This window comes from Amblyomma maculatum, chromosome 6 (genome assembly GCF_055883805.1).
Source record: "Amblyomma maculatum isolate TAMU_Amacu chromosome 6, ASM5588380v1, whole genome shotgun sequence".
Taxonomy (NCBI): Eukaryota; Metazoa; Arthropoda; class Arachnida; order Ixodida; family Ixodidae; genus Amblyomma; species Amblyomma maculatum.
The window spans coordinates 66,870,275-66,896,842 of NC_139349.1; the positions used below are offsets into that span (position 1 = coordinate 66,870,275).

Below are 26,568 nucleotides of genomic sequence, written 5' to 3' on the forward strand. Positions count from 1 at the left end.
AACACCCATGCAGGAGGTGCTGGGTTCGATCTCCGGTGTCGCCAGGTAGCGACCGGCGGCACAATGGGTACAAGATTTTCCCTGGCCTGGTGCTCGGCTAATTTGGGATGAAATGCTTGAGGGAAAATGGTCTCTAATTACACCTCGGGTAAAGAAAACTACATTGTGCCACGGCGCAGTTTGGCCAAAGCTGCTCTTCCTCATCAAAAATTCAGCATCACCCTCTCTCCATATTCAGCTGTAACGCATGCTGTTACTGTGGTACAACAGCCTAAGCCAATTACTTAACGCAAATAATCATAAAAAAATCGTTCATGCTTTGTATTAATCCATTAGAAACGGTCATGTACCGCTTTCGGTGAACTGAGATAGATACTTCGCCTAAAAATATTCCCGGGCAATTTTTCGCAGCTGTTATCAACGTTGGTCTCACGTTGAAGCTTGACCGGCTTGGTGACAAGAAGTTGGTCTTCAGCAGAAATTACAGAAACCCCGAATCAGAAGATTACCAGCTGCTCGAGTTCGAGGCGAAGCAAGCGGTGAGTTCCTCTCTCTGGTTTCGTTTGTCTTGCCTAAATGTCTTTATAATGATGCCTTCATGAAGAAAACCAGACGCACCCTGATTAAATAAAAGTGAAAATGCAAGACTTTGTTCCAGCTAACCAAATGGAGTTTCTCCCTATCGGTAGATTACGACACGTTAACAAAAAGCACGCTGCTTTCATTGAAAACAGTCGTTAGATAAGCTAGAAAAGGCAAATAGAAGTAAAATAAATACAATAAATCGGCTGATTTAGAAAGTAAACTGCGATGCGGCGATACTACCGCGAATCTCGGAAGCCAGGCTGCACTGCCATACATTTCTGAATGGTGATCACAAAGTCATTTTCAGTGGGGCATACCAAGGAACGTTTTCCAACGGAGCTTTCATCAATGAATGCGCCTTCCTCTGCTATACAAACATTGACTTGTCCCAAAACAACCACAGAATCGATTTTTACTAGGAACAAATATTTGACAAAGTTGCTTTAATGTCCTTCGAGGGAACGGGTTGCCAAAAATATTCAATATGTAATTAATTATATTTAGACTTATTGCCATTAATTATCGCCGCGACGCTAATATTAGGGCAGCCGAAACACATTACTTGCTCGAGAGCTTTCAGCGCCGAGATGGAGCGATTTACGCAAGACGCGCTCGCTGCCGCTGTGCAACGCTGTGAAGCCGCGTATGAGGCCGATATTTGTGCGCTTCGTAATGCGTGCTGCAAAGTTTTCACGAACATTTTATTTCTCGGCTGTACCTCTAATTTCTCACAAGCACATCATTCCCCTACACCCCAGCATACGAAAAAAGAGAAAATTAACAGATTTAGTTAATAAGCGATCTAATTTAATCAAAGCGTTTCGCCTCTTGCATGATGCCAGCCAAAAGCTCCCAATACAGCCCAGGGTTAAAATAAATGTGAAGCAAGTTCCCTTTTCGTGAAAATCTGGACCCTGTAAAAAACGCCCGATATATAACTGCAATATACGTGTGCATTATTAGTCGGTGTCGTAACATATAAAAGGAAATAACAAAGACGCCGCAAGGAAACTAGCCCTTGTTCCGTGTTTTTTTTTTTTTAATTTGTATCTCTCACTCTACTGTATTCATTCTAGTTTTGTGCTGTCGGTTTTGCACTGGAAGTCCGTGCAGTGCCGTAAATTTCCACCGCTGGGTGGCGCGCGTGCAGCTTCACAGCCTGTTCAGCAAGTCCAGCTTCTCGCGGCTCTTCGTGGACGCGACGGTGAACCGGTTCCAGTCTGCGGGCAGCAAGATCATGATGAACGCCACAGTGCAGCTGGAGGACAACGACATCACGCGCGTGCCGTCCGTCAAGCGTGTGCTCCAGCACGAGGTGGTCAACATGATCAACCGGCGAAACTCCAACATCGGCGAGAGCCGCCTCTTCGTCGACGGCCTGCTCAACTCGGGCCTCTCGGTGGACGGTGAGCGCGCGATCAGTGCACCGTATACGTACCGTATACGTACCGTTACGTATACCGTATACATACCGTAGTGTACCGTAGTGTACGCGAGAAGAGATCTCGCCCCTGCGCAGTTTTTTCCTTATTTTTGTTTTGCGGAAACGGCTCTTGAGCTTATGGAGAAGCCCTATTAAAATATTTGTTAGCTGGTGGTCAAGCTAAGGAATAAAATTTAAGGCTATCAAGTACAAAATATATTCACACAGGGGGATCCTCATAAAAAAAAATGTGATCTGCAGTCATCTTGACTGGGAATCGGTTACGTGTATATGGTGAAAAAAGCGTGGGTAGAAAGAAAAGAGGAACGATTACTTCCTAATTCATAGCGTAAGAAACAGACAAACCATAAAAACAGCACTGTCTCATTTGGGCGCACATGTGGTTTGGAACTGGGAGAAAATGAACGGAGTCCCTTACGTATGCGTTCACAAGTCTATATGCAAGCGAAACCTTGAGGCAAACGTACAGTCGGCGTCATACTTGCGTATATAACGATCGAGCGACACAGTGCCCTGCAAAGCGACACCTTATCACAGCCGACAGGTAGGCTTAGGCTTAGAGGGCTGCTGAAATGGTATCTCAGGGGCTGTATATGTCACAGACATTTCGTGCCTTAAAGAACACAGATTTATCCACTATCATATTAAGACTGCTTCAGCAGCCCGTGTATTTATTAGCATTTCACAAGCAGCGTATTGCGGGAACCAAAAGGGCCACGAAGACGGTGGCAGAAAAAAAAGATCCAAGCCATTCGCTTACTTTTCGTCTTCCCGTTATTCAGGCGTAATAAATACAAGAGTGAGTGATAGGAGAGGAAAAGGGAAGCACCGTATGAAACGCGTCCATGACTGGATAGCCGAAGTTTCTGCAACAAAAACTGGACATCTTGAAGTTTTTATTTGATGAATCAGATAGCGTGTCTGTATTTGTTGGTCAATGGCACGGATTTACAAATATCTGCCATAGATTTTAGGGCCACCGTTTGTGTCTCTGCAATCCTTGATTGTGGTAGGAGGATTGTGAAGAAATCCAATAAATATAAATATAATTCTGCAAAAACAATAACATATATAGAGACTACCGTTAGTACGCGAGCACTTAAGAGGGTTAGTGAAATAACCAGCAATATCGCCAAGCGTCATGAGAAAAAGCGTCGTGCTTCGCGGTGCCCACAATGTCGCGAGAAAGTCGTTTCAAGTTCCACTGGATTATTAGTCCAAAATATGTATAAGCCTAGATCTAGTTTGTTTCTCAATAATTTCTGAAGTAACACTTGTTGCTGGGCTAGTTGGTTCATGATCGTACGGGAGAAAAGCAAGCGCAAAAAAAGACAAACACAAGAGAGGAGACAGGACAACGCGCTACTGGCAACGCAGTAGCGCGTTGTCCTATCTCCTCTCTTGTGTTTGTCTTTTTTTGAGCTTACTTCTTTCCCGTACGCTCAATAATTTCGCTCGACGAAATGAAGAGCAATTTTCCTGAACATAGAAACGCTATCGGCATACTTCAAAAGCATTCAGCCTGCTGCCATTCTATAAAAGAGTCGTTTCCATGACACCGCACGGTTTAGGTGCAAGCGGAGAGCGAAAACAGCGTCTCCGCGGAGATGCGGAAAACGAAGAATTTAAACTCGCGAAGCGTCGTTGTCAGGGCTAGATCTAGTGTACCGTCATACGGGATGGGAGGCTTGCGTTTAAAAGAGTGTGGTCGTGTGCGCAGACGTGAACGAGTGCAACGACGTGGGCCTCAACGACTGCTCCAAGAACGCCGTGTGCGAGAACGTGTTCGGCTCGTTCCGCTGCTCCTGCAAGGCGGGCTACACGGACAAGTACCCGGACACCAAGTGGAAGAGCGGCAGGACGTGCACCGGTGAGGCGAAAGTTTCACTCTGTCTGCAGTGCATATGTGGGCCAGATAAGGATTTGCGCGCTGCCGACTGTTCGGGGCACGCCTATTTAAAGGTCCGTGTACGCTGTGGACATCGTTGGCCTTAAATAGTGTGCACAGGAATAGTCTCCAGTGCCAGTTTAACGCTTACTGGGTAGAATATGCCGCACTGAGCCTGAATCTCAACTGCGAGGTAACTTGCCCTAATCAGGGCACTGAAAAGCAGCGATTTTGTAATGCAAAGCACGCACAGCGTCGCAATGTCCGAACTGAGGTAGTGTAGGTATGAAGGTATTCTAAGTAAGCGACCCAGACGTATGATTTTGTAGGCGTAGTAAAGCTTCAACAGACATTATTACTGCTTGCTAGAATTGACTGCAGAATGCATGTCGTACTACACGTAGAACAATTACTAAATACAATATGTCGTTCTCATATGTAAGCATTATGAACTGTCATGAATGAGACACCACGCGATGGAGTAAATGAAATGGCTTGCAGTGAAGTTTCTTTACGATTACAATCAGCTGCCTCTGCGTATGGTTGAGACCTCATAAGCCGTACCCGGGTACCATGAAAATATTTAATCAGGCTTATTAGAATCGCCCTTGTAAAGACGCACGGCAAATGTCACGAATGCATGCGTAAACCAAGAATAAATACGTCACTGCGCCTATGTTCCCGTTCCACTGGAATGACAACTCCTCGCCCTCTTTTCTTCTGTTTCTGACAGCTTGTGCCCCTGACTACTGCAACAACAGGGGTGACTGCCGCATCTCGAATGGACAGCGGGAGTGCAGGTACGCGTTTCAACCACTTTACTTTTTCATTTTCAAAAGGCAACTAGGTAGATGTATCTAAATTAATATGCCAGGAAAGAGCCTTTTTTAAAATTTCCAGTGGACTAACTCGTTCACGGCTGCTGCATGTACTACTTTCTGCGGTATGCGGACTGTTTAATAACGCGAGACTCGAATTCGGCAATTAATATAGAAAACGTCACAGCGATTCAGTCGTGTTGTAATTCACCTTATCCACTCTGGTCCTGACTCTAAACGCAACACGGTGAGTGTACATGAGCGAATCACAGCTGGTTGTGGTGATAGTTGGTACACTGGCTACTTCATTCACTCCGCTCGACTCTCAGATTTAAGAGTTGCTCACTGGGCAAAATAAAGAAAAAAAAAGCGTCTTCGTTCTGTACGTGCATATACCGACAGCCAGTCCCCCCTCCTCCCGCCTGTCCTCCCGTTTGTACGTGCAGTTGCCGTGGAAAATACATAGGCTCCAGGTGTGACATCGACGGCGAGGTACTCGGAGTGGCGCTGGGGGCTTCAGTAACTGCTGTCATCATCATCGTCTTGACCTTGGTCTGCCTGTGCCTCTGGAAGTAAGTATACTTGCATTTTTCACCTCAACGTGGCCTTTGAGAACCGGCTGTGAGCGCAAAATGCGGCTCGGGTCGAAGAGCACTATGCTTTAACTGTCCTCATCACTATAATCAGCTTGCGCTAGCTACGAAGCATAAGGCTGCGTAAGCAATAAATACAGCCTTTGTCTAATTTTAAAGATCATGATGTTTCTGTCTGGGTCACACGTGTGGCCGGGTATGCCTATATCCATCGTTCCAAATCTCATGAAGTAGAGAGGAGCTCTTTTCATCCCCATCCGAATTTTAGCGCTTCCATACGGATGCTAGAAAAGCCCCCCCCCCCCCCCCCCCCCCCCCTTCTCTAGCCCAAGCTCTTTGGCGCTGCAATTTTAACAAGGGCTTAACGTATGCCTGTAGCTCGGAATTTCTAATGGAAATGCATGACCAGCTATACGTATACCTGAAACTTCACGCGTGTAATAAAATACAAAAACAATTGCAACACTACGGGTATATTATGCATGAGCGGTAGAAGGAATCGAAGTGTAAAGGTGTGTGCACAGCAATTTTACCCTTCCGTAGATCCAATCATCCGAAAGCACACATGAAGTTTGTTCCACTACGGTTGGCGCATTACAAGCAGATCAATTATCTATCACCCCAGCGAGCTTATCATCAACTGTGCTGATTGTTCCTTCTCATTTCGCGGATAGCGGCCGTCTCCGCAACGGCTCGACGGCTTTATAGCGAAAAAAAAAAAAAAAAGTGATCTCCTTTCGCGCGTTCGTGCGAAGAATTCTGCGCGTGCGTGTGAAGAATTGTGATAGGCGCGTAAGATATCGACGAGCCCCCGGCGGTGTTCGTACGTGCTGAGTATGCTGTGTGTATTGCGTGTGCGTGCGTGTATATACACACAGACTGCGTGTCTCCTACGCAGCCGCCGCTGGAAGCGCGAGCAGCACAAGGCGGAAGTCATGTCGGCCCACTCTGTCGGCAGTCTCGGCTATCTGAGCAAGGCATCGACGCTGGGACCGGCCTACCGCGTCAGCGTCGAAGACAGATTGCGCTGGCAACACATTGCAGACGCCATGGGCAACATATACGTGGTAACGACCTCACACTCTTACAACGCCTTCGGCCTTCATGTGTTCGGTTTTTCTTTCTTTTTTTTTTTTTTTTCTCCGAGCTCGCCTTGTGTTTACTTCACCTTGTCCCTGATCTGTTTAAAAGGTCGGTTAACGGCAAGACCTTGGAACGCCTGGCACTCGCTGGCCACTGCTATATACGTGCAATTAAAAGCTGCGGGTATCATTTACTTCACACGCTTAACTACTTCGGTGGCTGAATCTCTATTGCTTTCGGCTACTCTGGGCCAAAAGATGCGGGTTCGAACCCCGGCCTGTGGCGACCGTATTGCGATGGGTGGCAGAATGCAAAAGCGCTCCTGTACTGCGGGGTATCAGCACGCGTTAAACAATCCTGGTTGGTTCAAATTAACCCGGAGAGAGAGAGAGAGAGAGAGAGAGAGAGAGAGACCGTTTTATGAAAAACAGAATTTAGGCGGCGTTTACACTTCTCTGGCATGCTAATCTGAGTGGGAACGAAGGAGAATTGGGGAGGAAAAGATCGAAAAGGAATGGTAAGAAAAGTAAGGGGAATGAAGGGAGAGAAAATCGCCTCACGACGCATTTAAAATTAATCTGGGACCCTCCATTGCGTCGTAACTCGTAGTCTACACGCAGAATCGGTACGTTAAACCTCCTATAATTTCCGTTTAATTCACACCCTTGCTGTTTGTTCTATCACTCTCGTAATGGGGCCTCTCGATTGGGTAACTTGAAACGTACAGCAGTAGAAACAGCGTGTCCAAAAGTGTCAAGTCATTACTTTAGATTCGGTAGATATCGTTGCATCCTGAAGTCACTATATTTTAGTCTTAGGAATTTTTCAGCTATTCGTCATCTAAACATTTCCGTGTATCTCTCCATAACTGCTACAGCCTGGAGACTTAAGAAGGAGTCTGACATTGAAAGAGTGATTATTCTCCAATAGCATGACATGCGCTGCATTAAAGCCTTAAGTGGCTGGAACAGATTTCCCCGGTTTTTTATGGCGAGAGGGCCTTACATCCGTCACCCATTCCTATTTAAATCTGCCCTCGACCACACCATGATCATCTGGTGTGCAGGTGACGTCTAAAAAATAGCCTGCCTGAAGGAAAAAAACAACAACAAAGAAAAAAACCAGCCACATGTGGTTGGTAGATCATAGGTGAAAATAGCGCGGGCAGTGAAGCACTTGCAACATCGCGAGAGCACTGGCTGACGTGGGTATTGGGCCCGTCCGCTTCACAGCAACCGGAAGCCACCGCGCCGCCGAAGACGCCTCCCGTGTTCGCGACGCCTGGCCGAGTGCGCAGTCCAAGTCCAGCAGAGGAGAACCACTACAGCCACATCCAGCGGCCTCGCTCCAGGGGGGCCGTGTACGGCCCGCCACCGGTACGTAGTGCCATCGTCGGCAGCTGCTCTACACAAGTACGTTTCGCAGGCAAAAGAAGTGTCCATAGAAAGCTCGAAGAGGAGTTGAAGCCACCTGGTAGTCAACCAGAATCGTTGCATTTCCAACTTGTTCCAACCAATGTTTGGAAACTTCAATCGAGTCATGTACTTGAAGACGTCCTTCAAACATGGACAGTCAGTTGCTCACTGTAAATCAAATGAAATCATACATGGTGTTCTATTTAAACGCTTGAGCTCCCAGAAGCGCACCGTCAGAAAACCTCCACAACTGTAGGTCGATGTTCTTTATCATTTCTCGCTGTGCTATGTGCTATCTGTATGCCCAATAGGAGTAATATCTCATTTACGCAGGCATGAGCCGATTACATATCTAAATGAAAGCTAAAATGTCGCAATTAAATGCGAGACACTTAGCGCTTACTGAGCCGACAAAGGAACGCAAATTTAGACGAATGAAATATGATCTGAAGAGGCTGCTAAGCAGACTTTCTGATGCACTGTTCTTTAAAACTAGGTAGGAGCGCTGCAGGTACAGTGTAATTTAGAAGCACAGTTAGACCGCAGGACTTACCCAATTCTTACAGATGATGGCGAAAGATATGTTCTGTAGAGGTATACCTGATAACGGAAAGCCAACATGTGCTTGTGTACGTCTTTCCCTTGCTGGGCTCCTAAGACTGACGTGACTGCCCCGGAAAGTCCTGTGTGTTAAAATGCTCACGTGTACTTCCTTATCATCAAATAAACCACACTGCTGCTTCGGGCCGTACCCTTAATGGTATATGTTACCTGTTTACGTACCACACAGGTCTCGAAACTATCTTTAATCAAGGCGCTTTTATGCGGCTTCGCCTTTGCTTAATCTGTTCTTTTTTTCTTCTGTGTCGTTTCAGTCAAGGGAGAATCGTAATAGTCAACCCGTTTTCCGATTGCCGTTCTCGCAGAGTCACAACCCGTACGAGTATGAATCCCAGAAGAGAGAGACGTACGGACAGGTCATGCCATACTACAAGACGACGTCCATGCACACAATGTATTCCTGAGCGAAACACTGCCTACCAGAATGCGCCGCATGTGCGTCATGCAGGAAGGACAGAGAATGCGCTTCGCTGTGCGCATGCGCCTCCACGTGACGCGGGAGCTGCACTGTGGCTCCCTATGCGCGCATGTGCTGCTGGTGTGAACTCTCGCGGATTCTTCCAACCGTGCTTCTGTCGACAACGAGCTGGGACTCTGGTGGACGATCCTCCGAAGCACCGTCTGAGAGCGCACCGCCGCCACCGACGGGACACAGTGCCATCGTTACCGACCGAGTGGTGCTGCGAAGTAGTATTTTCGCTCCGGGATCGCCTCGACGCCGCAGATGAGGATTTGGGCGACGGAGCTGTTCTCACAGTTTTATGGGTCGCGCTGCATACCGGTTTCTCTGATGCGAGTTTGATATAGCGGTCCAAGCGTTAATTTAATTTAGAGATGCACGGGGCGGATCTGATTTTGAAGTGGCGAAGCTGGCAAGAACGTCTGCGGAAGCGGGGTCCTATTAGTTAGCGGTAGACTCTCGAAGAGTGGGCTACCTCGTGATCCGCCATGTGCGTCGTGTATTCATGTTGCTTTCTTTCCATCTCTGAAAACGCTTAATCGCGGCCCTTCGATGCGCATTCAAGATAGATGGTCTATTGCGAGCCTCAGGTTTGCTGTTCAAGCCTTAAGATGTCATTGCACTGGATTGTCATAAACAATCACACACTGTGGAACAGAGATTGGAATTTGTTCATCGGCCACATTTTTGGTTTCTTATGAGACCAAGCGTGTGCTCCCTAAAAAAAATGGCGATGTGTGTTTCAGAAAAACGTGTTATATGGCAACCGTTATGAGACGAGACGTTTAGATGCAAAATATCAGTGCCTGTAACCAGATACAGATTAAAAATATGCAGCAGAAGGTAACAATGGGCGACGCCTGCAATACTGCACTGAATAATCGCACCAGTATACAAAGTCAAGTAAAAGGCATCAAATTCTTCAGCCTACAATTCATTATGGCGGTTTATCTTTTGTTTAGATAACAAGAAAAGCTTCAACAACGAACTACTTTTTTGTCACGGAGGGATTCTGAGGTCACTACAGACTTGAATTACGTCCGTCTAAAGATGCCGCTGGCCTGAAGAAACTTAAGCTTACGGTAAACAGCTGCCACTAAAAAGAATAGCAAAATTTATTTAAAAAAGTCATCAGCGTCAGTATTTTTTCTCGAGTTGCTACACATGGCCCACGTACCCTAAGAGGAAGCTCGCGTGGAGTAATTTTGCGATCTTCTGACGCCACTTGCGTGCTGCGTATTCAGCGAAATCTGCAGTTTTTGATCATGCGTCGCGATATAAACATGTACATGCGTGTGCTCGGAAATTATTTCGCATACGCTACCCTCTAGGCACACCCTGTAGTGAATGCGCGTATGTTGTGCGTTTGAGTGTAGATTTGTTTGTGTGTGCAAGATTTTCTTTTTTTACGTTTGGACGTGGACTGTGAGTTCCCGAGTGACCTAATTGATGCTCTACCTTCAGTACATTGTCTGGAGGTAGAAACGTGAGTCCTAATTATCGCCTAATTTATGTGCGTGAACTTCAATCCCGGTACGTGCGTATGCTGAGCAGAACGGTGAGTAAGCATCTGAATGATGAAACTTGGAAGCCTGGTCACAACGACAGTATGCTATGTCGAAAAGGTAGACCTTAGAGTGAAGATTGAGATATTATACATGCACTTGTATGCCGACGTTTGTAGATTGCTGTGCGAAGGAGAAAGGGTCTGAGAGCTCGGCGATTTGGTGTCCTAATAAGCAATGGACTTGAAGATTAAAAAGTGTTGTTCGCGTTTTTATCTGCTTTTACTTGTGTTTGTTCATGGTTCTAATTTCATTTGTTCAATACAAGTCATCGAACACCCATTACGCAATAAAAAGACTCCGCGTTTGATGGGCTGGTTTCTGAGTGTTTAACTGAAAACCTCATGGCTTGCCAAAGGATAAAGACAGCTTTTGTTAATCGACAACTTCTGCTCCAGTTTCCTTTTTTTTTTTTTTTTTACAGAAAAGACCACAAAAATGAACCTCTTGCAATGCGTAAGGGGCGCTCATACATGATGGTGTCAGTAGTACGAAAAAATTTTTGCAGCAATCGGAAAACACAGTCCTCTTATTAAATCGCTTGTACAACGAAGGGAATGGCATACTTATGGGGCATATCATAATTAGCTCTAAATTGTTAGCACTGCCCGCACCAAAAATTGTACACAGTTGTAGCTACTAGTACGCGATTGTAGTGTACGCGATTGCGCAACCTGCTTTCGTGCGTAAAAATAAAGCTCTAAGGTTGGAAACATTGCGCAGCAATGATTCTCTTTCCACTTTGAACCAGTCAGCCATTTGCCGGAACGACTTTAGAGGCGGAATTTTTTTTTCTCGATGGGGTAGAAAAAGACCAGACAAATATTCGCCGGAACAACTAGATCAGGGCAGATTTTGGATGAATGGAAAAGAAGATCGAAGTCCAGTCACCAGTTGTCCGAACGACTAGCATTGTATTCAGGGGTAGTTTAAAAACCGTAGTTCCCACCGATTAGGAATTTTTGTATCGAAAAATTATACTGGACCCATTTTTTTTTTTACCAAACCAAGTGAAAAATGCATGTTCCAAAACAGAACCGCCCTCACTCCCCCCCCCCCCCCCCCCCTCCCCCTACCCCCACTTAGCCCCCTCCAGCACTGACCCGTGAATCTGCGCGTGACTGCAATTGTAAATGATATAAATCACGGTGCTCAGAGCCACAGCAGTTGGTTTAGTAATATAACACTTGGCAATGATAGACCAAGGTCCACACTTTGTTGTATTACTCCGCTGAATAATAATAGAACAATAATAATAATAATAGAATTAATAGAATAATAATAGAATAATAATAGAACAATAATAATAATAATAGAATAATAATAGAACAAAAGTGAGCATTTTTAAATGTTCGTTGTATTAAAATACATACTGCACCCTAATTGGAACTTTTCGACCAAGAGCTGAAGAAGAGTCTAGAGAGTGCAAGTATTCCAAGTTACATTTATTTCACATATTATGCAATAGCTCATGTCGCGGAGCAGCCGGCGATGGCATTGTCTTTGCAACGCGAAAACCGGCAGGAGTCCAACAAATGTTCCGCAGACACACGGAATCAAATTCAGTTAAATAATAATAATAATAATAATAATAATGATAATAATAATAATAATAATAATAATAATAATAATAATAATAATAATAATAATAATAATAATAATAATAATAATAATAATAATAATAATAATAATAATAATAATAATTGGTTCACCGGAAAGGAAGGGCGCAATGTATGTCACACTTGCCCGTGGGCACCTAAACCGCACTGTCAGGGAAGGGAGAAAGGTTAAATACATGTGATTTCTATCAGATTTCAGACGCATATGTCCTTTATGCAGCGCTCAAGGTGATGTTGAACAATTTCACTCCCTTTTAGCATCCACCTGCTGGTCAAGTTGGAGGCTACTTTGCGATAGGGATTCGAACCGACGGCATATGCACCCCCCATTGCATGTGGATAATACTATGTGCAGGTGTACACCGAGAAGTGAGACAGACACTGTGCATTAAACCAATTTAAATATAGAGAAACTTACCGTGGTGCCTTAGTCGTTAAGACACTCGGCTACTGAAAGGAGGTGGTGATGGGGACAAACTTTTTTAAAGTTGAGCCTTAGCTGTAACATCCTAGTGATGGGGTTGCTCTTGGATGCGCACAGTGGCCGGAAGGTGGTGCTTCCCGGCGGCTTTCAAAGCCCAGTCCATCAGCTGCCGTTGGGCAGCCGGGTCAGAACTGGACACCGCAGCCTCCTATGGCTCGAAGTTTGTGAGTTGCCATTCGGCTGGTGGAAGATTCTCAGAGCAAGAATAAAGAATGTGAGCAAAATCCTGTTTGGAAGCACCACAGAAGGTGCATTCAGGAGTGGCCAGTCCCGGGTGAACAATGGGTAAGTAGGCAGGGGAGAGGAAGCTTGTGCGAGATTGTAGCTGACGCCACGTCATCTGCTGCAATTTAGTGAGATAATTGTGTGGAAGGGGATAGAAAAGACGACGTTCACAGTAGTGCATAGTGATCTCATGGTAGGCAACCATACGATCTCGAGCGTCTCCCCACGTGTCGGCGGCTCCTTCTCGGCTGACGAAACCTCGAGCTAAATAATGAGCCGCCTCGTCACCTAGGTGGCCGGCGTGGGCCGGAACCCAGAAAGCTGAATAGGTCCGATGGGAAGGGAGACCGGCTAAGAAGCCAGAACGCGAGTTCGGAGATACGGCGTTTCGCAAACCGCTGTCTTCGGATCAGTGAGAATGAGGGTTGCCGATGCAGTAGCGATTGCTAAGGCTACTGCCACCTCCTCCGCTTCCGCGGAAGTGGAAGCGGTGACAGTACCCGCAGTAAGAGGGGTGGAGGAGTCTGAAACTACTGCCAAGGCAAAGGCGGAAGAAGAGGTGTAAGAGGCAGCATCAACGTGGACGGTCTTCGGCTGTGTGCCATAGTGTTTGTGTAGGGCTGCAGCACGACGAGCCGCGTGCTGTTCGGGATGAATGACAAGAAGGTCTCGTGTGTGGCGTGGGAGTAATATCCAGGGGATGTAGGCCAATAGCATCAAGAATGTGACGGCCGGCAAGGGTCGAAGACAACCGATCAAGTTGGGCAGATCGATGAGCCTCGGTGAGTTCGGCGAGGATATTGTGTACACCCATATTTAGAAAGCGCTCATTCGACGTGTTGCGGGGAAGGTTGAGGGCCGTCTCGTACGCCTGACGGATAAGGCAATTGACCTTGTTCTCCTCTACTCGAGAGAGGAAGAGATAGGGTAATGAATAGACTACTCGACTAAGGACGAAAGCCTGGATCAGGCGACGGAGGCCGTGTTCCCGCATGCCATAGTGTTTATTAGCGATTCATCTACTTAGGCGGACTGTTTGCTGAACGGTAAAAGTGAGCTTGGTGATCGTGGCAGTGTTCTTGCCGTTGTTCTGGAGAACCATCCCCGGGATGCGAACTCTCTCCACCTCCTAGATGCGGACGGCACCAATTGTGACCTCGATTCTAGGCGGTGGAGCTTTGTCTATCCTTGCGCGATGCGAGTGAAGGACCAAAAGTTCAGATTTGGTGGGTGAGCTTGCAAGACTGACCCTATGAGCATGAGATGTTACCACGTCTACGCCAGCTTGCAGTGTCTCTTCAATAGTTCCCATATTACCTGTGAAGGTCCATAGGGTGATGTCGCCGGCATATAAAGAGTGCGAAAGGGCGAAAATTGCTAACAGAGCCTTTGCTATGAGGGTGAAAGTAATATTAAACAGAAGCGGAGAGAGCAAGATCCCTGGGGGGTACCTCAATTACCAAGAGTGAAGACAGGGGAGCAGAGGGAGCCAAAAGTGATTTCAGTTTTGCGCTGGCGAAGAAAGGCTGAGATTTATTTATTAATGGTAGGGACGACAGGGTGTCCAAAATGGCCGAATGGCGTACATTTTCGAATGCCTTTTACAGGTCGAGGGCAAGCACCGCACGCGTGCGCTTCATGTTGCGACGGGAGTAGATGTCTTCTGAGACCTGGATCATATATATATATATATATATATCTTGGGTGGAGAGGTGGGGTCGGAATGCTGCCATTGTGATTGGGAAGAGGACGTTATCGTCATTTGTTCCAGAGACGAGCAAGGATGGCGTGCTCAAAGAGCTTCCCGAGGCAAGCTGTAAGGGAAATAGGGCGCGGGTTTCTGATATGAAGAGGGGTGGTGCAGTGGTAAGACGCCCGACTACTGTGCCGGAGTTCCCGGGATCGAATCCCGGCCTCGGCGGCTGACCTCGGTGGCTGCGTTTCGATGGAGGCGAAACGGAGTGGCGTCCGTGTGCTGTGCGATGTCAGTGCACGTTAAAGAACCCCAGGTGGTCGAAATTTCCGGAGTCCTCCACTACGGCGTCTCTCATAGCCTTAGTCGCTTTGGGACGTTAAACCCCACAAACCAACAAACCAACCGTTTCGATGGAGGCGAAACGAAGTGGCGTCCGTGTGCTGTGCGATGTCAGCGCACGTTGAAGATCCCCAGGTGGTCGAAATTACTCCGTAGCCCTCCACTACGGCCCCCCTTTCTCTCTATCCACTTTCACTCCCACCTTCATCCCTTCCCTTACGGCGCGGTTCAGGTGTCCACAGAGCAAGTGTGACAGATACTGCGCCTTTCCCTTCCTATGAACCAACCAACCAAGAGGCTTGCCTGGCTTGGGGATGAAAGTTATGCAGTCATGAGTCCACTGCGAGGGGAGGGTTCCAGTTCGCCAGCACTGATTGAACATGTCCTCAACAGCCTCTACAGATGAGCTGTCCAGATTTCGAAGCGTCTTATTAGCGCTGCGGGGTTAGGTGGTTCGGAGTTTGTGCATGGCCGCGCGCACCTCCGCTGGAGATTGGCTGGGGTTCCCTGTATACGGGGCATGGCCGCGCGCACCTCCGCTGGAGAAATATCCGCGTTGAGGCCTATAGCTGGGGTTCCCCGTATACAGGGGAAGACGTGTGGGCAAGATTGTGGTTCGGTATTGATATTTAAGGGCTTGGAGAAGTGCGTCGTCAGAGAGGGGGAGTTGATGCATGATGCGTGTGACATTCTTACGTTGGGTGGCCTTGGTGTGACCCAGGTCCAGGAGATGCCTCAGAAGGAACCAAGTGTTTTGAGGCCTAAATTGCCACTCATGTGGTCGCAGAGTTGTCCCCATTGTTGACGGGCTAGGTCACGTGCATGCGTTTCAATCTCGCGTATAAGGTCAGCGATACGTCGTTTGAGAGGTCTATTGTGCTTTTGACAAAGTCAGCGCCGTTGCAGGCTGGCGTGTGCTTCCCACATATGGAGAAGGTGCCTATCAGCACTCGATGTGTCCTCAGGCCCGGGAATGGCGGAAGTGACGCGGGCGACATCGCGGGTAAGAGTGTCGGTCCATTCAAGAGATTTGTGATGGTGTCCGGGGCTAGGCTCCGAATCTGGCAGAACTTGTTCCAGTTCACCGCCTGAACTCCTCGTCGTTTTAGCGGGGTAATGGAAGATATATTGAGCTCTGTAGAACTTACGTAATGGCCACTGCCAAGTGAGTGTCGCGGGTGGGTTTGCTAAGTATGAGGTCTGGGCTGGCGTTGTGTTGAACACTGGATCCGATCCGCGTGGGAAAAGTTTCATTATGGAGGGAGAGGCCTTCGTCCTGAATGAATGACCACAGAGTCATTCATTCAGTCTGATAGTTCGATAGTTCTTGCGGTACCCCCATCTGATGTGGCTGGCGTTCACCCAGTCACCCATTATCAGCAATGAGTTGTTTGAACTTATCGATAACGTCTTGCGGAGAGCAGCAAGATGGGGGTAGGAGGGCTTCTGGGAGGGCTGTAGAGATTTAGGATAAAAATGCTATAGTGATTTGCGTATTCGGGGGAGAAGCGCCAGCAACGGACCGTCCACTACCTATAGCGGGTGCTACATCGCAGTGAGATTGTGATAGTGGCGACCCTGGTCTGTGGTGGGGTAGATGGTTCGTATGTAGTGTAATTCCGGCGCTTGACTGACGTTAGAGTTTCTTGAAGCGCGATGACATTGGGGGTGTCGCGGCTGGAAAGTCTGTAAGTGAAGCTGCAAAGTTATCTCGTTTTGAACGAGACCCCCTGCAGTTCCACTGCCACACCTTAAAGGGGTAGAGACACCGAATTACAAGGTTGTGCACAGCTTGTCACGCGCTTCCTTTGTGTTTGAAAACCATCACAGTCAAGTATTATAGACTCAAAGTAAGCGTAGAAAATATTTTAAACTTTTTTTTTTTTTAATTTGTGTAAACGCCCGCCCCGCATTCTGGATCCATCGCTAGCGCATTGGCTGTGACATAGGTCCACTGAAAAAAAAAAAAAAACATAATAAAGTATTTGTGACATCATCGCACAGTTTTCTAACGTAAGAGATGATACTGCTGGTCAGCTCGTTTCGGCTGTTCTATTGCATCCAGCGTGGCAGCGTTCTAATAGCTCTAACGCACGGACAGCACGACGGCTTAGCGTAGCCAAAATTATGCTTCACGGTAATATTCATTCACTAAAATTTGCGAAGGCTGCCGCCGACGGCGCGGCAATGGCCGGCGGACGACGTTGTTGTCGGTCACCTTAGCCGAGACCGGAGTGGCCGGCGGCGCAGCAGTGAGACATTACAGCGCTCCTTGTCTTAATTGTACAACAAAATAATAATATCAGGACTGCTGATATACTCGTGCAACAGTAGCATGCCTGCACAAGTGCGGAGCCTTCAGCAACGGCGCCTCCCGCGGGCGCGCCAAGCGACGAACTGCATGCGCTGCTCTCTGCCTGCCCTACGTACACGTCGCTAGGCCTAGTCGGTTTCGCCGGACGGCACGGTCAGCGGCTCAAAGTTGTAATAAGGTTCGTCTTCCGTCTCCGCTTTACTATAGGAAGCCTATATTATAATAAAATAAGCTGGGTAAAACGTGTGTATGGCGAGTGTCGTCAATCGGCCTATTTTGCTCTCCACAAGTGGCGTCGATATTTCCGGGCCGCTTGCAGCATTGCTCGGCGCACCGGGGTCACACCGGCGCTTGATTGTACGCGTGTTCTGCGATGTAAGCAATTGTCGATTTCAGTTCAGTGTTGCCAAAACTATACACGATGACCATTTTCATTCACTAAAATTTGTGAATTTTCTCTCAGCAACCACCAGATTCGCACACATGAAGCGGCGCACAAAAGCGGTGGCTCGATCAGTGCGATTCAAACTATTAAATATACTCGCGAGCATTTACACGCGCTCCTTCATAGTCAAAGCCTCTCCCGTTTTTTAATGTTTCCCAGCCGCTCGCATAGCGTGGGAATTCGGGAAAAATTGTAACGAAGTGAGCGGCCGACATCGGCACATATAACTGCTACGAGCAACAAGTCAGAGAGCGAGTTGGCGACAGTTGTAGCCACCCTAACAGTTGTTCGCAAGCGACAGCGACATGTTTCCGAATAGTTCGTGTTGTCGCGGCATGACAGGATCGCCAAAACGACGCAAGCATCATATTTACGGATCAGTTGACCAACTGTTTATGCAGTGTGACTCCACCATGAGAGCATATGGCGGAGTCACACCGCAAACAGAGCAGACGATGTGCCTACTGGTTAACGTCACGAGCTTTTGGCCCACGTGACATTTCAATGTTATGCCTTGTGCTTTCTTTTTGGCGAAGTAAAAACCTGGCAACTTTGAACCGAAACCGAAATTGCTGTGTACTAATAGCGCAATAATAAATTATGTAATGCGATTTTGGGCTCCTAACACCATGCTCTATGCCTGCAGAATCGCCAAGCACTATTTACAACACAAAAGTAGCACAGAAATTTAGTGCCCCTTTAATGGCTTGGAGTGTAGCAGCCAGTGTTGCCAATTTAGCGGTTTTAAGGCTAAATTTAGCGGGTTTTTGCACTATTTAGCGGGCGAAAGCCTTGTACTACGGAACCTTTTACTACGGGAGGCGGAATTTTAGCGGTTTTCAAGCCTTTCTGGCGATTGTTTTGGTGGTTTTTGGTAGTTCTATATATATTTTTTTGTGAACCGTAAACGTGTCTTAGAATTCTAGTCGCTTCTGCAAGAAAACGTCACCATGTGAGCGCATGACGTCGCTGAGATGCCGCTATGTTACAGTGGTGAACACTGGAACACACCATGACTCGATTTCTGCGGCCCTTTTGAACCTAATCCTCGAACCTGCAAGGTAAATGCTGCTTAGACTACGAACTGCCACCAAATGTAGTTCAAAAGATCGGCACGATGGAGGCGTACACTGCCAACAGTACTGGAAGCCCACCTGTACCTGGTACCAGCGGTACGAGTGGTCAGTCGCTTGCAGATGAAGCAGACATCTTTCTGTGATTGTGCCTGAGGTCAGGCAGGGCTCAGCAGTGTCTATATAGTCAGTACTTTCCATTTCAGAAACTTAAAAAAAAAAGAATAGTTTTTAGAACTTTAACGTATAGTATGCAGCCTCTCGTCGATAAATAATATATTGCCAGGGGGCGCTCGCAGCGAAAGACGTTGAAGTGGCGCTCGGAGAAAAAGGACGAAGTGAATCGGCTCCGGACTAGAAGGACGTACCTAAAGCTTGGACCTTATAATTCCGCCTGCACCGGCTCTGATAGCCTAGCCCTAGTCGCCAATATCGTGACAAATCTGGTGGAGGTCAGGTCTGATGTCCCGTACCCCTCCGCTAAGCAGGAGTGCTGGTCATATATTCGAAGAAACGCCTGTTCACCGCACCAGCCGCAGGCAACGAGGCCTACCACCTGAGTTTTCCCCATCGGCTATGACTACCGGCAGCCACGACGTCGTCGCAATGCCTGGAGCGGCCCCTACTTACGTGACGATTCAGAACCCCCGCGTCCCAAAGACCTTTCACGGGGACACCTATGAAGACGTCGACGACTGGTTGCAGCACTACGAAAGGGTAGCTACCTTCAACCTCTGGGATGACGCCGCCCGGCTTCGCAACGTCTACTTCAGCCTTGAAGATGGCGCTCGGACATGGTTCGAGAACCATGAAGACCAGCTGTCATCCTGGAGTGAGTTCAAGCGTCATCTTGCGGCTGCTTACGGTAGCTCAGATCGCCGCGAACGGGCCGAACGCGCTCTCCAATCTCGGGTTCAAATGCCCAACGAGACGGTCGCGGCATATATCGAAGACATGACACGCCTCTTCAAGCGGGCAGACCCTACAATGTCCGAGGACAAAAAGCTGCGCTACCTTATGCTTGGCGTTAAAGAGCAGCTTTTTGCTGGCCTGGTGCGCAGCCCACCGAAAACTGTCGCAGAATTCCTTGCGGAAACATCCACAATAGAAAGAGTGCTTCAGCAGCGAGCTTCGGCACAGAATCGTACCGTCCACGCCACCTCCGTCTCTGCCGAGTTACCATCGCATGGCATGGACGCATCGGCGCTACGTGAGCTCGTACGTTCGATTGTGCGCGACGAACTCAGACTGCTGTATGGCGCACATCAACCAGCTTCTACCTCCATTGCGAGCGTTGTCCGCGACGAAGTGCAGCAAGCGCTCCGGCCTCCGTTTCCAAGCGGTGAACCTCACCCTGCTCCTCCCCTTACGCCACCTGAGTGCCAGCGTCCAACATACGCCGAGGTGCTACAATACTCGCCACCCCAGTCGCCGACCCTAATTCCTGCTAACGTAGCTGCACCAACAACACCGGCCCCCGTGATCCAGTACGTAACGGATTCCCGACAGTCTAGACGGAAAGCAGACGAGTGGCGTACCCCCGACCGACGGCCTTTATGCTTTCACTGCGGCGAACCAGGACATGTCTATCGGCGCTGTCCCTACCGTCGACTGGGCCTCGAAGGTTTTTCCGCCGATTCTCCGCGGCCTCGCTACGGCGAACGGCCCCGAGCCGTTGAAGATTTCCTCAATGACCAGCGCCGTTGTGTTCCGTCTCGTCTGCGGCAATCTCGATCACCGTCGCCCAGGGCTCGCCCTTCGCCATCTGCTGCGAGGTCCTCATGGGCAGCGCAGGGCCGATCGCCCAGCCCCCAGCGGGAAAACTGAAACCAGCGACCTTCGGGGGTAGGCTCGCTGGACATCGCTGCGCGGGAGACCCCCCATCGACGCGGACACGGAAACTCTACGAATCGACATTGGAACAGTCCGCGGTAGCCGATTATAACGCTACCTCGACGCCACCACGACGCACCCGCAACGACGACGAATTCCCGGTGGAACCGACGACGCACCAACGCACCCGCAACAACGACGAATTGCCGGTGAAACAGACAACGCAACAATGCACCCGCAACAACGACGAATTGCCGGTGAAACAGACGACGCAAGAACGCACCCGCAACAACGACGCATTGCCGGTGGAACAGATGACACGACAACGCACCCGCAACGACGAAGAATTGCCGGTGGAACGGACACCGCAACATCGCGCCTGCAACAACGACGAATTGCAGGTGAAGCATACCGCGTACACCGACGCAGAGCACTCAAACACTCAGAAGCCTGATATTCGCGAGAAGCTGTCGTTGGACATACCAGTAATACTGGATGGTCGCCATGTTCGAGCTTTGTTGGATACTGGCGCTGATTATTCTATTTTGAGCAGCCAGTTTGCCGCGATTCTCAAGAAGGTTTTGACTCCGTGGGCTGGCACACACGTTCGCACTGCGGGTGGTCATCTGGTTACTCCTCTAGGCATGTGCACGGCCAGGGTTCAAATTCAAGAGTCGACATTTGTGGTAAGCTGCCTCGTTCTGAAAAGCTGCTCACGTGACCTAATTCTGGGCGTAGATTTTCTTCGTGAATATGGCGCAATTATTGACCTCCGGGATTTTAAGGTCTCGTTTTCAACTGAGAAAGCAGTGGCCCTCAGCAGTACACAGCGACCACTCAATGTGCTTCGAGTTTATGCGGACAGTGTCACGCTGCCACCCCGAACCAGCACCTTCGTTAATGTCAAATGCAATGCACTTCACGATGGTGATGCAATAGCCGAAACTAACCTCTCGTTACTGTTGACGCAGGGAGTCTGCGTGGCTCGCAGTTTGATCCATCTTAACTGTGGCCAGTCCAAGGTACTTGTTACCAATTTTTCGCACGAGTATCGACACCTTTTTCGGAATACTTCCGTAGCTTTCGCGGAACGCATATCTGAAGTCTCCGAGTGCTTGTCCACAGAAACCGTGCCACCGTCCACATCCCTCGACAACCTCGATATTAGCTCAGAGCTATCGGTGAGCCAGCGTGAACAGCTGTTTTCATTGTTACTTGAATTCAGAGAGTGTTTTGCATCATCGTCAAAAGTGCATCAGACTCCCATTGCCAAGCACCAGATTGTGACGTTCGATGATGTCCGCCCAATTCACCAGCACCCCTACCGCGTCTCTTCGACCGAGCGCGAAGTTATTAAGTCACAAGTTAAACAAATGCTCGAAGATGATGTTATCCAGCCTTCAAATAGCCCATGGTCCTCCCCAGTCGTTCTAGTTAAAAAGAAAGACGGCACGTTACGTTTTTGCGTCGATTACCGCAAGCTGAACGCCGTAACCAAGAAGGATGTATACCCCTTGCCGCGGATTGACGACTCTCTCGACCGCCTTCGGCGTGCGAAGTACTTTTCGTCAATCGATCTAAAAAGTGGCTATTGGCAGATTGAGGTAGATGAGCGAGATCGTGAAAAAACGGCCTTTGTCACACCCGACGGACTTTACGAATTTAAAGTTCTACCTTTCGGACTTTGTTCCGCGCCGGCCACATTTCAGCGGATGATGGACACTGTCCTCGCCGGGCTTAAATGGCAGTGTTGCCTAGTCTACCTAGATGACGTGGTGGTCTTCGCAGAATCGTTTTCACAACATCTTAAACGCCTGCGGTCAGTACTCGAAGCCCTTCGATCCGCTAACTTGACGCTTAAGCCACAGAAATGTCACTTTGGCTACCAAGAGCTTAAATTCCTCGGTCATGTCGTAAGCGCTGCCGGCGTGAAGCCCGACCCTGACAAGCTTACTGCTGTTGCGAAATTTCCGATTCCACGTGACAAGAAAGCTGTTCGCAGATTTCTCGGCTTGTGCAGTTATTACCGCCGTTTTATCGATAACTTCGCTGATCTTGCTGAACCGCTGACTCGGCTCACCCGGGGAGACACCCCTTTTGTTTGGAGTCACGAGCAAGAAGCTGCTTTTACCGAGTTGCGTCTCCGTCTCCAATCGCCGCCTATTCTAGCCCATTTCGATGAGCACGGTGAAACAGAAATCCACACTGACGCCAGTAACATTGGCCTTGGGGCGGTTCTCGTGCAACGTCAAGAGGGTGTGGAACGAGTCGTCGCCTATGCCAGCCATGCTTTATCCCGCGCCGAGATGAACTATTCAACTACTGAGAAGGAATGCCTCGCCGTAATTTGGGCGGCTGCAAAATTTCGCCCCTACCATTATGGTCGTCCATTTAAAATGGTCACTTTCCACCATTCCTTGTGTTGGCTGGCCAACCTGCGTGACCCATGCGGCCGCCTGGCGCGATGGAGCCTTCGCCTACAGGAGTTTGACCTTACTATAGTCTACAAGTCCGGACATAAACATGAAGATGCTGACGCGCTCTCTCGTGCGCCCGTCGAGCTCGCTTCACCACATACGGGTGACTCTGGCAGTTTTCTCGGAGCTGTTGATGCTTCAGACATGTCTCATCAGCAGCGTGCTGATCCAGAGTTACGAGCCCTGATCGATTATTTAGAAGGTCAGCCAGCCACAATACCTAAGTGCTTTTCTCGGAGCCTCTCAACTTTCTGCCTCAGAAGTGGTGTACTCTATAAGCACAGCTCTAGATCCGATTCGAGAACCTACCTCCTCGTGGTACCCGCAGCTCTGCGAGAGGAAATCCTTTCCGCGTGCCACGATGAACCAACTTCTGGTCACTTGGGCTATACTCGCACACTTGCTAGAATACGAAAAACATTCTACTGGCCTAACCTTGCAAGTGTCGTTAAGCGCTATGTTAAGAGCTGTCGGCAATGTCAGCGTCGGAAGGTTCCGCAATCAAAGCCTGCAGGCCTTCTCGTGCCCATAATACCACCACGCGCACCGTTTGATCAAGTCGGCATGGACCTTCTCGGTCCTTTCCCTCGATCCTCCGGGGGCAACCGCTGGATAATCATCGCCACAGACTACCTGGCTCGATATGCCGAGACCAAAGCGTTACCTAGTGGTACAGCATCGGAGGCTGCCCATTTCTTTGTACACCAGATCATGCTGCGGCACGGTGCTCCGACCTGTATTATTACTGACAGAGGGACTGCCTTTACTTCACAAATGATGGCCGAAGTTTTTCATCTCAGCGGTACGGCGCATCGAGAAGCTACTGCTTACCATCCGCAGACCAATGGGCTGACTGAAAGGCTTAATAAGACCATTGCGGACATGCTGGCGATGTATGTCGACGCCCAGCACAAGACTTGGGATGCTATCCTACCATATGTGACATTCGCGTACAATACGGCAGTCCAAGAGACGACACGCTTCACGCCGTTTCGCCTAGTTTACGGCAGAGAGGTTCGGACGATGCTGGACGCAATGCTCCCTTGCGAAACAGATACCGAGCTTTCTACTGACGCCGAACACTTTGCCCAACATGCTGAGCAAGCACGCCAACTAGCACGCGTCCACATCGCCCAGCAACAGGACAAGGATTCACGCCGGTACAATTTCCGCCACAAACAAGCTTCCTACAACACCGGGGACCAGGTGTGGGTGTGGACTCCTGTTCGACGCCGTGGCCTATCAGAAAAGCTGATTTGCCGTTACTTCGGACCATATAAAGTCTTGCGGCGCCTCAGCGACGTTAACTATATGGTCCTCCCAGATGGCCCAGAGCAGAGAGGCCGTCGGCTACCTCGTCCAGAGACAGTTCATGTCCTACGCATGAAGCCGTATTTTACGCGGTAACTGAAAGACGGCATCTGCAAACTTTTTTTTTTTCGTTTGCTTTTGTCCACCTGTGTGCACGTGTGCCGTGTGCGTCACGCTTAAGGAGGGAGGAATGCCAGGGGGCGCTCGCAGCGAAAGACGTTGAAGTGGCGCTCGGAGAAAAAGGACGAAGTGAATCGGCTCCGGACTAGAAGGACGTACCTAAAGCTTGGACCTTATAATTCCGCCTGCACCGGCTCTGATAGCCTAGCCCTAGTCGCCAATATCGTGACAATATTCAACGGTTTTTAGTGGGAAAAGAAAAAGTGCGTTCTTTTTTTTTATATTATTAGTTATATTTGTTTGCAAACTGAATAAAATGTACAAAAATGAACTTTTTGGCACAAAAAATACATTTAGTGGGTTTTGGGAGTTCCTGTTGCGGGTTTTTATTTTTGAGTTGGCAACACTGGTAGCAGCCATTTTGGACAATGACAGATAGCAAAGAGCATAGAATTAACTCTATGGCAAAAAGAGTATGGTTCTAACCACTATAATAGAGTGCGGAAGATGCAGCCGGTGGAGTCTTGAGAAATTGCGTTTCGATTTGCGCAACAGAGGCCTCTTGATTGCTCTGGCACGCGGCCAGAAGTGTTCTTCATCCACGTTTGAGTTTCAGAGCGGAACGTGTTAAGCGTCGCTACTGTAGCGTCGCCATCATGCGTTTTTCATAATCTTGCATGAGTGACGTGACCTGATGTACAAGGTGATATCTAACTTGGGTGATGTACAAGCCCACGTGCCGGTGACGCGGCGCGTGAGGAGGAGGAGGCGGATGGAGTAGAGACAGAGGAGGAACGGGGCATGTTTGGATTTGTCGGAGGTTGCACCAGGCAATGGCGCTGGGAAGCGTTCACGCCTTACAAGGATTTGGATCGAGCTGCTCTTTAAGAGCGTCAATTTCGCGATCCTGGGAGGATAATTAGGCTCTGAGCCCCTCGTTTTCTTTTTCGAGCGAGGAAGGCTGCAGTAGCGAGCGCACTTGGTTTTAAGGCGAAAGCCTTTAAACCTCATAGTTGTCGACAGAAAGTTGTCAGCAGAGGTGCCACGCTTTCGAGAGCGAGAGTTAAGATAAATTAATAAACCTTGTCTCCACCGGGAATCGAGCCTCCATCCCTAGGATCCCCAGTCCAGCACTTTACCAACTGCACCCCGCCCCGGATCGTGAAACGCTCTTTATAATTCCTCTTGTCTGCCGTGAGGATGATAGCGGGATTCCGCGAGTGACATTCTATCCTGCAATTCAATTTCAAACGCCGCTGATACCTGCTGTACTAATGCCTCCAAGACATCTGGGTCTGCTTCTGTTTGCTGTGTGGTGCGGCGTTCGAGGAAGCGGCAAATGAAAGACGCCGCGCGGAGGCCTGGATCGGACGCCCAGGGGGGTCATTTTCGCATTGATTGATTGATTAAAACTTTATTTTCCACTGATTTAGGAGGCTCCTGGCACGCAGGCCTGAGGAGCGGAGGCTGGAACCCCCGCGACTAAATACTGGCGAATATGCATTGGTTATTTGCGGCCTCAGCCGCCAGGCGGACGGCTCTTTTTTGGTCAGCGGGGACGTCGCTTCGCAGCAGGGTCACCCAGGCTTCTCTACTTTTAATGTTGTCCCTAGCGCCCGGAGACGTAGGGCATTCCCAAAGTATATGGTCGAGGGTCGCCCTCGCTTCACAGGGTTTACATTTACCATTTTTTCTCATATATCTGGGTGTGAAACAACCAGACAGGGTTTGGAAATTTCCGGCTTGTAATCGTCGCCAGGCTATATGGCCTCTTTATTACTTAAGCTAGGATCCGGTGGCGGCATCAGACGTCTTCCTAATCTATAATTTTCGATGATTTCTTTGTAGGTTTGCAAACGCTCGTCCATCTCCTGGCAGTCGGGCGGCTCCGCGTTTGCCTGGAAGTAGAGATCTCGGGCTAAATCATGGGCCGCCTCGTTGCCGGGGACGGACGTGTGTGCTGGGACCCAAATCTCGCGTATCTCAGAAATAGTAACGGAACCGTTGACAAAAATTTGGACGTAGCAGTACCAGTGAAAATATGCCGCTTAATAGTGCCATGACCCCTATTCTTTGTGTTGCGGCAATGAGAAAACCAGCAGCCACTGGCACGACAGTCCAGTCATAAATGCTGGGTCATGAACGCAGTACAGCCCCTCG

The 26,568-nt window shown here is 48.9% G+C and overlaps 1 protein-coding gene across 1 annotated transcript in view; it reads left to right on the forward strand.

The window, feature by feature from the left end:
- The window catches only part of LOC146185922 (uncharacterized), a 70,557-nt gene extending 59,787 nt beyond the window's left edge, over positions 1–10,770 (forward strand). Inside the window, exons 4-11 of the mRNA XM_084606854.1 lie at positions 412–539; positions 1,736–1,991; positions 3,750–3,899; positions 4,651–4,717; positions 5,182–5,307; positions 6,227–6,395; positions 7,644–7,787; positions 8,753–10,770. Coding sequence (XP_084462980.1) covers positions 412–539; positions 1,736–1,991; positions 3,750–3,899; positions 4,651–4,717; positions 5,182–5,307; positions 6,227–6,395; positions 7,644–7,787; positions 8,753–8,851 — 1,139 coding nt within the window. The 3' untranslated portion in view covers positions 8,852–10,770. The remainder of the gene's footprint in view (positions 1–411; positions 540–1,735; positions 1,992–3,749; positions 3,900–4,650; positions 4,718–5,181; positions 5,308–6,226; positions 6,396–7,643; positions 7,788–8,752) is intronic.
- Positions 10,771–26,568: the final 15,798 nt, after the last annotated feature.